We start from the raw sequence: 13,724 nt of genomic DNA on the forward strand, positions 1-13,724 counted from the left end.
GGGCTTGACAAGGTGGATGCAGAGAGGATGTTTCCACTGATGGGGGAGACTAGAACTAGAGGGTATGATCTCAGAATAAGGGGCCACCCATTTAAAACTGAGATGAGGAGAAATTTCTTCTCTCGGAGGGTTGTAAATCTGTGGAATTCTCTGCCTTAGAGAGCTGTGGAAGCCGGGACATTGAATAAATTTAAGGTGGAGATAGACAGATTTTTGAGCGATAAGGGAGTGAAGGGTTATGGGGAGCGGGCAGGGAAGTGGAGCTGAGTCCATGATCAGATCAGCCATGATCGTATTAAATGGCGGAGCAGGCTCGAGGGGCCGAATGGCCGACTCCTGCTCCTATTTCTTATTAATCGCACCTCTTTTCAATCTGAGTTCCCCGCCCCCTCAATCCTCCATTCCTGAAGGCCTTTGCCGTGCTGGTGTCTGGTGCCACGAGATCAACGGCCATTCTCCGTGCAGACACTCAGCCAGACAAGGTCCCCAGGGAAAGGGGGGAGCACCCTCTCCGAACCCGTCTGTCACCTGACTATCATACGGCCACACAACGAGCAGAGCCCATTGGCTCGTAGTCACCAGCTGGAACCCAGCCTGACCTTTACCCTTCTCGTGACCCGGGGGCACTGGGGCAAACTTACCTCGGGCAGGGTGGCCCATCGGCCATAGTGCGGGCCAGGCCAACGAGAGGTCAGAGTTGAAATCCCACCATGGGCTCCTCGTGAAATTGAATTCAACGAAACCCCAAGCACTGACCACACTCGATCAGCTCCGCTGGGCGGGCCACATTGTCCGTATGCCAGACACGAGACTCCCAAAGCAAGCGCTCTACTCGGAACTCCTTCACGGCAAACGAGCCAAAGGTGGGCAGAGGAAACGTTACAAGGACACCCTCAATGCCTCCCTGATAAAGTGCAACACCCCCACCGACACCTGGGAGTCCCTGGGCCAAAGACCGCCCTAAGTGGAGGAAGTTCATCCGGGAGGGCGCTGAGCACCTCGAGTCTCGTCGCCGAGAGCATGCAGAAACCAAGCGCAGGCAGCGGAAGGAGCGTGCGGCAAACCAGTCCCACCCTCCCCTTCCCTCAACCACTGTCTGTCCCACCTGTGACAGAGATTGTAATTCCCGTATTGGACTGTTCAGTCACCTGAGAACTCACTTTTAGAGTGGAAGCAAGTCTTCCTCGATTCCGAGGGACTGCCTATGAATGACAGGGCAGAAGAAGGTTAGAGATCGGAGGAGCGAGGGATGATGGAATTTAAACACGAGGATCGGAATTCTAACCGGGACCGGGAGGTCAGTGAGCACAGGGGGTGATGGGTGAGCGGGACTCGGTGCGAGTTAGGACACGGGGCACAGCGGGTGATGGGTGAGCGGGACTTGGGGCGAGTTCGGACACGGGGCACTGAGCACAGGGGGTGATGGGTGAGTGGGACTGGGTGCGAGTTAGGACTCAGGGCAGTGAACACAGGGGGTGATGGGTGAGTGGGATTCGGTGCGAGTTAGGACACGGGGCACAGGGGATGATGGGTGAGCGGGACTCGGTGCGAGTTAGGACATGGGGCACAGGGGGTGATGGGTGAGCGGGACTCGGTGCGAGTTAGGACACGGGTCAGTGAGCACAGGGGGTGATGGGTGAGCGGGACTCGGTGTGAGTTAGGACACGGGGCAGTGAGCACAGGGGGTGATGGGTGAGTGGGACTTGGTGTGAGTTAGGACACGGGGCAGTGAGCACAGGGGGTGATGGGTGAGCAGGACTCAGTGCGAGTTAGGACACGGGGCAGCGAGCACAGGGGGTGATGGGTGAGTGGGACTCGGTGTGAGTTAGGACACGGGGCAGTGAACACAGGGGGTGATGGGTGAGTGGGACTGGATGCGAGTTAGGACACGGGGCAGTGAGCACAGGGGGTGATGGGTGAGTGGGACTCGGTGCGAGTTAGGACACGGGGCAGTGAGCACAGGGGGTGATGGGTGAGCGGGACTCGGTGCGAGCTAGGACACGGGGCAGTGAGCACAGTGGGTGATGGGTGAGTGGGACTGGGTGCGAGTTAGGACACGGGGCAGTGAGCACAGGGGGTGATGGGTGAGCGGGACTCGGTGCGAGTTAGGACACGGGGCAGTGAGCACAGTGGGTGATGGGTGAGTGGGACTGGGTGCGAGTTAGGACACAGGTGGGAGAGTTTTGGATGAACTGGTTTATGGAGGATGGAACATGGGAGGCCAACAGAGCGGTGGCATAATCATGAAAGGAATAGTTCGAATAGAGGGTGGAAGGTGGGAGGTTTGGCACCAGCGGTTGAGGGGCACGTCAGCCGTGGCTCAGTGGGCAGCACCCTCGCCTCTGGGTCAGCAGGTCGTGGGTCCATGTCCCACTCCGGAGACTTGAGCCCAAAATCCAGGCCGACACTCCCAGTGTAGTGCTGAGTGAGCGCCGCACTGTCGGAGGGGCAGTACTGAGGGAGCGCCGCACTGTCGGAGGGGCAGTACTGAGGGAGTGCCGCACTGTCGGAGGGGCAGTACTGAGGGAGTGCCGCACTGTCGGAGGGGCAGTACTGAGGGAGTGCCGCACTGTCGGAGGGTCAGTACTGAGGGAGCGCTGCACTGTCGGAGGGGCAGTACTGAGGGAGTGCCGCACTGTCGGAGGGTCAGTACTGAGGGAGCGCTGCACTGTCGGAGGGGCAGTACTGAGGGAGTGCCGCACTGTTGGAGGGGCAGTACTGAGGGAGTGCCGCACTGTCGGAGGGGCAGTACTGAGGGAACGCCGCACTGTTGGAGGGGCAGTACTGAGGGAGTGCCGCACTGTCGGAGGGGCAGTACTGAGGGAGCGCCGCACTGTCGGAGGTGCAGTACTGAGGGAGTACCGCACTATCGGAGGTGCAGTACTGAGGGAGCGCCGCACTGTTGGAGGGGCAGTACTGAGGGAGTGCCGCACTATCGGAGGTGCAGTACTGAGGGAGCGCCGCACTGTTGGAGGGGGTTACTGAGTCGATCCTCCAACTAAAGTGGTTTGTAGAATCTTCCCCCCTGACCCCGGTCTGGGCCAACTCGGGTCTGTAGACCATATTCTGAGTTTACCCCTGCACAGTGGCCAAGCAAGTCACTCAGTTGTCAGGGATGGATATAAATGTGTTGCCCACATCCTGAGAAGTGGTGTTACAATCACACTTTCTCACCCTGTGTTGCCTGAGCTCCCACCTGTTAATTCAGCAGCATTGAGTAGAGCTCAGCTCCCCACAGCCTTAACTCCCTGCGCCAGGCAGAACGACCCAGGTCGGCTCATCCATCACCTTGTGAATTCTGGCCTAATCCCTCATTGCTAAACTGGCTTGCAGCCGTTCGTATGTTGTGCTTCTCATAGAATCTCACAGCACAGCAGGAGGCCATTCAGCCCATCGAGCCTGTGCCGGCTCTATGACAGAGCGATCCAATCAGTCCCACTCCCCGTTCTTTCCCCACAGCTCTGTGAATTTTTCCCTCCAACTATTTATCCAATTCCCCGTTTGAAAGTTACTATTGAATCTGCTCCCACCGCCCTTTCAGGCAGCGTGTTCCCGATCACAACAACTCGCTGTGTAAACACATTCTCCCCATCTCCCCCTCTGGTTCCATCGCCGATTATCGTCAATCTGTGTCCTCTGGTTCTCGACCTTCCACCAATGGGAACAGTTTCTCTCTCTCTACTCTGTCCAGACCCCTCATGATTTTGAACACCTCGATCAAATCTCCTCTCAACCTTCTCTGCTCCAAGGAGAACAACCCCAGCTTCTCCAGTCTATCCACGTCACTGATGTCCCTCATCCCTGGAACCATTCTGCTCCCTCTCTAAGGCCTTCACATCCTTCCTAAAGTGCGGGGCCCAGAATTGGACACAATACTCCATCTGGGGCCGGACCAGTGATTTATACAGGTTCATCATAACTTCCTTGCTTTTGTACTCTGTGCCTCTATTTATGAAGCCCAGGATCCCGTAAGCTGTTTAACCGCTGTCTCAACCTGACCCACCTTCAGTGATTTGTGCCCACACAAATTGCCGGAAGGGTCGAGAACTAGAGAGCACAGATTTAAGGCCATGAGGGAAAATATTTTTATGCAGCAAGTGATTAGGATCTGGAAGTGGAGTGATGTGTGTTGATGGTATGCGGGTGTGGGGAGTAAGGGCGGGTGTGGGGAGTAAGGGCGGGTGTGGCGAGTAATGGCGGGTGTGGGGAGTAATGGCGGGTGTGGGGAGTAAGGGCGGGTGTGGGGAGTAAGGGCGGGTGTGGGGAGTAAGGGCGGGTGTGGGGAGTAAGGGCGGGTGTGGGGAGTAAGGGCGGGTGTGGGGAGTAAGGGCGGGTGTGGGGAGTAAGGGAGGGTGTGGGGAGTAAGGGCGGGTGTGGGGAGTAATGGCGGGTGTGGGGAGTACGTGCGGGTGTGGGGAGTAAGGGCGGGTGTGGGGAGTAAGGGCGGGTGTGGGGAGTAAGTGCGGGTGTGGGGAGTAAGGGCGGGTGTGGGGAGTAAGGGCGGGTTTGGGGAGTAATGGTGGGTGTGGGGAGTAAGTGCGGGTGTGGGGAGTAAGGGCGGGTGTGGGGAGTAAGGGCGGGTGTGGGGAGTAAGGGAGGGTGTGGGGAGTAAGGGCGGGTGTGGGGAGTAATGGCGGGTGTGGGGAGTAATGGCGGGTGTGGGGAGTAATGGCGGGTGTGGGGAGTAATGGCGGGTGTGGGGAGTAATGGCGGGTGTGGGGAGTAAGGGCGGGTGTGGGGAGTAAGGGCGGGTGTGGGGAGTAAGGGCGGGTGTGGGGAGTAAGGGAGGGTGTGGGGAGTAAGGGCGGGTGTGGGGAGTAACGGCGGCAGTGGGGAGTAAGGGCGGCAGTGGGGAGTAAGGGCGGGTGTGGGGAGTAAGGGCGGGTGTGGGGAGTAAGGGCGGGTGTGGGGAGTAAGGGCGGGTGTGGGGAGTAAGGGCGGGTGTGGGGAGTAAGGGCGGGTGTGGGGAGTAAGGGCGGGTGTGGGGAGTAAGGGCGGGTGTGGGGAGTAAGGGCGGGTGTGGTGAGTAAGGGCGGGTGTGGGGAGTAAGGGCGGGTGTGGGGACTAACGGCGGGTGTGGGGAGTAAGGGAGGGTGTGGGGAGTAATGTTATATCTGATCCCCTATGATACATTTCTCTCTCTGTTTCAGTTCATCCTGATGTACATATTTATTGAGATGTACAACACGCCACTACACTATGGAGCCTATGAGTTCCCGCTGTGGGGGAAGGCGCTGGGGATCTGCCTGGGGGTCTTGTGCTGTATACAGATCCCAGTCTGGGCCGGCTTTGCTGTACTGAAGGAGTCAGGGACATTGCGAGATGTAAGGACCTCTTCTCATTCCTGCGGGCGGTGTGTCGCGATAAGACCCGATAGCCTGCCCCGGCCCTGTCAGACAGGACGGATACGAGGCAGTTAGAGAGAGCTGTACCATGTGGGAACATCACTCATACCATCACGTATTATCCAGGCGAAGTGACGGCTGTTCTTAACTATAAATAGCATCCAATCGCCCCAAAAACGTGACATGAAAGACCAATGGATCTGTTTCTTGACGAGGGACAAGTGTTGGCCAAGTCACTGGGAGAAGCTTCCTGCAGTGGTGTCCCTGGTACTTTTAACCTCCGTATGAACAGGCAACCAGGCATCGCCCACACTGCGGCACTCCCTCAGTACTGCCCCTCCGACAGTGCGGCACTCCCTCAGTACTGCCCCTCCGACAGTGCGGCACTCCCTCAGTACTGCCCCTCCGACAGTGCGGCACTCCCTCAGTACTGCCCCTCCGACAGTGCGGCACTCCCTCAGTACTGCCCCTCCGACAGTGCATCACTCCCTCAGTACTGCCCCTCCGACAGTGCGGCACTCCCTCAGTACTGCCCCTCCGACAGTGCGGCACTCCCTCAGTACTGCACTCCCTCAGTACTGCCCCTCCGACAGTGCAGCACTCCCTCAGTACTGCCCCTCCGACAGTGCGGCACTCCCTCAGTACTGCACTCCCTCAGTACTGCCACTCCGACAGTGCGGCACTCTCTCAGTACTGCACTCCCTCAGTACTGCCACTCCGACAGTGCGGCACTCCCTCAGTGCTGCATTCCCTCAGTACTGCCCCTCCGACAGTGCGGCACTCCCTCAGTACTGCCCCTCCGACAGTGCGGCACTCCCTCAGTACTGCACTCCCTCAGTACTGCCACTCCGACAGTGCGGCACTCCCTCAGTACTGCATTCCCTCAGTACTGCCCCTCCGACAGTGCGGCACTCCCTCAGTACTGCACTCCCTCAGTACTGCCACTCCGACAGTGCGGCACTCCCTCAGTACTGCATTCCCTCAGTACTGCCCCTCCGACAGTGCGGCACTCCCTCAGTACTGCCCCTCCGATGGCCAGGAGTTGGCCATTCAGCCCCTCGAGCCTGCTCCGCCATTCAATAAGCTCACGGCTGATCATTGACCTCAACTCCACTTTCCCGCCCGATCCCCATATCCCTCGATTCTCCGAGAGTTCAAAAATCTATCGATCTCAGCCTTGAATATACTCAATGACTGAGCCTCCACAGCCCTCTTGGGCAGAGAATTCCAAAGATTCACCACCCTCTGAGTGAAGAAATTCCTCCTCATCTCAGTCCTAAATGGCCGACCCCTTATCCTGAGACTGTGACCCCTGGTTCTCGACTCCCCAGCCCCGGGGGAAACATCCTCCCTGTATCTACCCTGTCAATCCCCCTCAAACGTTTAACGTGATTGTGTCAAGTTCCTATTGCCCACCATTTCAGCGCAGGCGCGTTTGCAACACATGGGCTGAGGCCGCCTGTCAGTTTCGTGGTGAACCGCGGGAGGGAGAATCTCTGGTGGTGGGACAGCGGAGTTTGTGATCCGACTAATGCATTGGTTGTAATTTACCAAAATTCCCGGGATTCTGGGGCGGTTCCAGCAGATTGGAAAACCGCAAATGTAACGCCCCTATTTAAAAAAGGAGGCAGACAGAAAGCAGGAAACTATAGACCAGTTAGCCTAACATCTGTGGTTGGGAAAATGCTGGAGTCCATTATTAAGGAAGCAGTAGTGGGACATTTGGAAAAGCATAATTCAATCAAGCAGAGTCAGCATGGTTTTATGAAAGGGAAATCATGTTTGACAAATTTGCTGGAGTTCTTTGAGGATGTACTGAGCAGGGTGGGTAAGGGGGAACCAGTGGATGTGGTGTATTTGGATTTCCAGAAGACATTCGATAAGGTGCCACATAAAAGGTTACTGGACAAGATAAAAGTTCATGGGGTTGGGGGTAATATATTAGCATGGAGAGAGGATTGGTGAACTAACAGAAAACAGAGAGTCGGGATAAATGGGTCATTTTCCGGTTGGTAAACAGTGACTAGTGGGGTGCCGCAGGGATCAGTGATGGGTCCTCAACTATTTACAATCTATATTAATGACTTGGATGAAGGGACCGAATGTAATGTGGCCAAGTTTACTGATGATACAAAGATTAGCGGGAAAGCAAATTGTGAAGAGGTCACAAATAATCTGCAAAGGGATATAGACAGGATAAGTGATGGGCAAATATTTGGCAGATGGAGTATAATGTGGGAAAATGTTATCCACTTTGAAAAAATTAGGAAAGCAAATTATAATTTAAATGGAGAAAAATTGCAAAGTGCTGCAGTACAGAGAGACCTGGAGGTCCTTGTGCATGAAACACAAAAAGTCAGTATGCAGGTACAGCAAGTGATCAGGAAGGCAAATGGAATGTTGGCCTTTACTGCAAGGGGGATAGAGTATAAAAGCAGAGAAGTCCTGCTACAACTGTACAGGGGATTGGTGAGGCCACACCTGGAGTACTGCGTGCAGTTTTGGTCTCCGTATTTAAGGAGGGATATACTTACATTGGAGGCTGTTCAGAGAAGGTTCACTCGGTTGATTCCGGGGATGAGGCGGTTGATTTATGAAGAAAGGTCGAGTAGGTTGGGCCTATACTCATTGGAGTTTAGAAGAATGAGAGGTGATCTTATCGAAACATAGAAGATAATGAGGGGGCTCGACAAGGTGGATGCAGAGAGGATGTACCGAGCAGGGTGGGTAAGGGGGACATAGTCTCAGAATAAGGGGCCGCCCATTTAAAACTGAGATGAGGAGGAATTTCTTCTCTCAGAGGGTTGTAAATCTGTGGAATTCTCTGCCCCAGAGAGCTGTGGAGGCTGGGTCATTGAATATATTTAAGACAGAGATAGACAGATTTTTGAACGACAAGGGAGTGAAGGATTATGGGGAGTGGGCGGGGAAGTGGAGCTGAGTCCATGATCGGATCAGCCATGGTCTTATTGAATGGCGGAGCAGGCTCGAGGGGCCGAATGGCCGACTCCTGCTCCTAGTTCTGATGTTCTAATGCTGAGTCCTGTTCCCGTTCCCCTCCAGCGGTTTCACAAAGCCATCCGACCCCTGAAAACCTGGAAGGTGACCGGGGGCGACCGGACCTTCACCCATGACACGGTGGACGTTCCGTTCTCGGTGACGCTCACCGACCATGACTTCAACGAGACACCGACCTCGGCCCCCGACCTCCGCCACCAGTCCTGAGGGTCCTCGCAACGGGGAGGGTCCGAGCCGCAGCTCCCGGGGAGCGAGAGAGCGAGCGAGAGCGAGGGCGGAGTGACGAGCTCCTGTCGGTATCGCCGCGGTTACACGGTCCCCGGCGACACAGGACGGCCGGAGTACCGGGGGAGGGCAGCGGCGGGTTACATCGGCCGAGCGGAGTGTGCCGGACAGTGCAGGACTGTCGGTGCGCTGCCCACCCGGGAGCGGGGAGACCCCCGGACCCCCTCCCCCCGCACCACCCTCCCGCGGGACCAGCTCCGTCATTCACCCACCGCCGTCGGGGCCCGCCGGCAACGCCAACGCACCGCGAGGGGACCTTCCCGCCGACATCGCCGTGCAACACGGGCGGGATGCGCCAGACACGCGGGGGGGTCTGGCCCCGCTCCCCGACCCTGCTCCGTGTCGTCCCGCCGAACTTTATTAAATAAACAAGACACGTTACCGTTTTCTCCGCCCACTTTGTGGGGTTTGGTGCCGCTCCCCCCTGTGGCCGCGGTGCTTTACATTGTCACCCCGCACCGCGCCCCCCACCCTCCCCCCCCCCCCGAGCTCAGCGCCGCACACAGGAGGCCAGCGATACGCGGACTCTGCATATAGCGCTGGGCGCTGATCGCGGGGCGGCACGGAGGCGGCCATTGTCAGGCTGATGCAAGATGGCGGCCCCAGGGTGCTGAAGGCCGCCCCGTTAATCAGCGCCCTGGCGGCGGATGTCGGCCAGCATCGCGACCCACGGGGAAATTTCCCCCCCCCCCCCGCGGCGCGGTGACATCATCGGCGGTAGTGCGCCGGGCACTGGGCGGTAATCGCGAGGCGGGGCCCAGGACAGCGCCTTCTAAATCTCCCCCGCGGGGCGTTAACGGGGCAATAAAATGGGGGAATTTCGGCCCCCGAGAGGGTTAATCGGTGCCATTCCATCTCAGCGATGTGTGCCGTCGGCAAAACACTTGCCCTGGGTGGTTTTACCGCAGGTCACTTACTTGAATATTCTCCCTTCCTGTGAATCTGACTGTGAATGGAGAAGTCGCTCTGCCTGGCCTTCCCTGTGTGCTATTCTGTACTCTCCATGATCGAGAATACACTCACCGGCCCAGCGTCCCGAGAAGCCCCGATCCCACGGTAAGGTTTGCATTCGACCCTCTGTACCGCACGGGTTCCCGGCCTTTACCCTCTGAGCCCCCCCGCTCCCCCCCCACCACTGTGTTGTAAAAGACCCAAGGACCCCCCCTCCAACACAAGTATTTGTGTCTCTCATTGTCGCTCCCACTCACAGCGTCAGTGCTCAGTCCCAGCACTGCAGAGAATCCTAGTCCCTCCCCCTTCCTCGCCCGTCCCACTCCCTCCGTCCCTCCACACGAGCCTCAGTCACCTGCCTCCCCCTCCCCGCCCGTCCCACTCCCTCCGTCCCTCCACACGAGCCTCAGTCACCTCCCCCCCCCTTCCTCGCCCGTCCCACTCCCTCCGTCCCTCCACACGAGCCTCAGTCACCTGCCTCCCCCTCCCCGCCCGTCCCACTCCCTCCGTCCCTCCACATGAGCCTCAGTCACCTTCCTCGCCCGTCCCACTCCCTCCGTCCCTCCACATGAGCCTCAGTCACCTTCCCCCCCCTTCCTCGCCCATCCCACTCCCTCCGTCCCTCCACATGAGCCTCAGTCACCTTCCTCGCCCGTCCCACTCCCTCCGTCCCTCCACATGAGCCTCAGTCACCTTCCCCCCCCTTCCTCGCCCATCCCACTCCCTCCGTCCCTCCACATGAGCCTCAGTCACCTTCCCCCCCCCTTCCTCGCCCGTCCCACTCCCTCCGTCCCTCCACATGAGCCTCAGTCACCTGCCTCCCCCTCCCCGCCCGTCCCACTCCCTCCGTCCCTCCACACGAGCCTCAGTCACCTGCCTCCCCCTCCCCGCCCGTCCCACTCCCTCCGTCCCTCCACACGAGCCTCAGTCACCTGCCTCCCCCTCCCCGCCCGTCCCACTCCCTCCGTCCCTCCACACGAGCCTCAGTCACCTGCCTCCCCCTCCCCGCCCGTCCCACTCCCTCCGTCCCTCCACACGAGCCTCAGTCACCTTCCCCCTCCCCCTCCCCGCCCGTCCCACTCCCTCCGTCCCTCCACACGAGCCTCAGTCACCTTCCCCCTCCCCCTCCCCGCCCGTCCCACTCCCTCCGTCCCTCCACACGAGCCTCAGTCACCTTCCTCCCCCTCCCCAAGTCTCCCTCTTCTCCCCGCAACCCCCGACTCCCTCGCCGACAGTTTGAGTCACGTCCGCCCCTCCCTGCTCCCCTCCGGACTTGTAGCCAAATGGCCTTTTCCTCCCCCGTCCCCGATCAACAAAAGTGCAGGATGAAAATGAAAACACACCATTTTGTTTTTGAGGCCGGTTAGACTTTTCTCCCATATTGCTCACACCATCGTGTGCAGATTGAAGTGTTATTGCTGGCGATTCCAGGACGACCCTGGGGGGTGGTTTGAAAGCCCAGCTGGAGGCCCACGTTGGGTGAACAGTCGGGATGGCCTGTGCCGAGCTCCTGGGGAGAGCAACACTCCAGGTACAGCCTCACAGGTGACGGATGGAGGAACTGAGGCACCCCAAGGGCAGACAGGGAACTGTACAACTTGGAATCAGAACGGTTACAGCACAGGAGGAGGCCATTCGGCCCGTCGAGCCCGTGCCGGCTCTCAGCCAGTCCCCCTCCTCGGAGCCCTGCAAAATTTTTCCTTCAGATACTTATCCAACTCCCGTTTGAAAGCCACGATTGAGTCTGCCTCCACCACCCTCTCAGGCAGCGCATTCCAGATCCTAACCACTCGCTGCGTAAAAACGTTTGTCCTCATGTCGTCTTTGGTGCTTCTGCCAATCGCCTTAAATCTGTGTCCTCTGGTTCCTGACCCTTCCACCAATGGGAACAGTCTCTCTCTCTCTACTCTGTCCGGACCCCTCATGATTTTGAACACCTCGATCAAATCTCCTCTCAACCTTCTCTGCTCCAAGGAGAACAACCTCAGCTTCTCCAGTCTATCCCCATCACTGAAGTCCCTCATCCCTGGAACCATTCTCGTAAATCTTTTCTGCTCCCTCTCTAAGGCCTTCACATCCTTCCTAAAGTGTGGTGCCCAGAATTGGACACAATACTCCATCTGGGGCAGACCCAGTGTTTTATACAGGTTCATCATAACTTCCACATCACTAAAACAGATTATCTGGTCATTATCACAATGTGGTTTGTGGGAGCTTGCTGTGCGCTAATTGGCTACCGTGTTTCCTACATTACAATTGATACGTCCTTACTATACAGTATAAATGCACACGAGGCCCATGCTTGAGAGAAGGTCAGTCTGTGACCTGTCCTTTATTCCATAGCACTCAAGTGATGAAGGTGGGTGGAGCTTCCACTTTTATACCTGAAGGTCCAGGTTAGGAGTGTCTCCCACAAGTTCGCCCCTTGTGGTCATTGTTCTCACGGTGTACAACTTAGGTCAGTTTATACATGGGTACAATGATAGTTGAATACATGACATCACCTCCCCCCCCAAAGTCTTATTGGGATCACAGGTTGAGTCTCTCTGGTGGTTTACGCTCCCTTGTAGAGCGCCTGAGTTGGGGCTCCGGTTGTTGGGCGCTGGCCTGAGTGTCTGCTGTTTGCGGTGCCTCAGGCCTGTCCGGACTGCCCACAGTGACTGGGCTCTCCTCCACTTGGTTCTGGTGTTCGGTCACCTGTGGTGGAGTGAACTCTACATCGTGTTCTTCCTCTGCTTCTTCTATGGGGTTGCTGAACCTCCTTTTAGTTTGATCCACGTGTTTATGGCAGATTTGTCCTTGGGTAAGTTTAACTACCAGAAACCTATTTTCCTCTTTTGCAATCACAGTGCCTGCGAACCATTTGGGCCCTGCAGCGTAGTTGAGGACAAAAACAGGATCATTTACATCAATACATCGCGCCCTCGCATTCCTGTCATGGTAGTCACATTGTGACTGGCTCCTGCTCTCGACAATTTCTTTCATGGTGGGGTGTATAAGGGATAACCTGGTTTTGAGCGTCCTTTTCATTAGCAGCTCTGCGGGTGGAACCCCTGTGAGCGAGTGTGGTCGGGATCTATAGGCCAACAGGAGGCGTGATATGCGTCTTTGTAGGGAACCCCTTGGATTCTGAGCATCCCCTGTTTGATTATCTGCACTGCTCGTTCTGCCTGGCCGTTTGAGGCCGGCTTGAACGGTGCCGTTCTGACATGGTTGATTCCATTGCCTGCCATGAAGTCCTGGAATTCAGTGCTTGTAAAGTACGGGCCATTGTCGCTAACCAAGACGTCCCGTAGACTTTCTACCGTGGCAGAGGATGTGCTTGAATTTAAAATGTCACACTCGATCCATTTGGAGTAACATAGAAACATAGACATACAAAATAGGTGCAGGAGTAGGCCATTCGGCCCTTCTAGTCTGCACCGCCATTCAATGAGTTCATGGCTGAACATTCAACTTCAGTACCCCATTCCTGCTTTCTCGCCATACCCCTTGATCCCCCTAGTAGTAAGGACCTCATCTAACTCCTTTTTGAATATATTTAGTGAATTGGCCTCAACAACTTTCTGTGGTAGAGAATTCCACAGGTTCACCACTCTCTGGGTGAAGAAGTTCCTCCGCATCTCGGTCCTAAATGGCTTACCCCTTATCCTTAGACTGTGACCTCTGGTTCTGGACTTCCCCAACATTGGGAACATTCTTCCTGCATCTAACCTGTCTAACCCCGTCAGAATTTTAAATGTTTCTATGAGGTCCCCTCTCATTCTTCTGAACTCCAGTGAATACAAGCCCAGTTGATCCAGTCTTTCTTGATAGGTCAGTCCCGCCATCCCGGGAATCAGTCTGGTGAACCTTCGCTGCACTCGCTCAATAGCAAGAATGTCCTTCCTCAGGTTAGGAGACCAAAACTGTACACAATACTCCAGGTGTGGCCTCACTAATGCCCTGTACAACTGTAGCAACACCTCCCTGCCCCTGTACTCAAATCCCCTTGCTATGAAAGCCAACATGCCATTTGCTTTCTTAACCGCCTGCTGTACCTGCATGCCAACCTTCAATGACTGATGTACCATGACACCCAGGTCTCTTTGCACCTCCCCTTTTCCTAATCTGTCACCATTCAGA

The 13,724-nt window shown here is 56.6% G+C and overlaps 1 protein-coding gene across 1 annotated transcript in view; it reads left to right on the forward strand.

The window, feature by feature from the left end:
* slc6a7 (solute carrier family 6 member 7) overlaps positions 1-9,015 on the forward strand; it is an 86,792-nt gene extending 77,777 nt beyond the window's left edge. The window contains exons 14-15 of the mRNA XM_070891678.1: positions 5,151-5,324; positions 8,409-9,015. Of these exons, the coding sequence (XP_070747779.1) occupies positions 5,151-5,324; positions 8,409-8,570 (336 nt within the window). The 3' untranslated portion in view covers positions 8,571-9,015. The remainder of the gene's footprint in view (positions 1-5,150; positions 5,325-8,408) is intronic.
* The last annotated feature ends 4,709 nt before the right edge of the window (positions 9,016-13,724 follow it).

This window comes from Pristiophorus japonicus, chromosome 10 (genome assembly GCF_044704955.1).
Source record: "Pristiophorus japonicus isolate sPriJap1 chromosome 10, sPriJap1.hap1, whole genome shotgun sequence".
Lineage (NCBI taxonomy): Eukaryota > Metazoa > Chordata > Chondrichthyes > Pristiophoridae > Pristiophorus > Pristiophorus japonicus.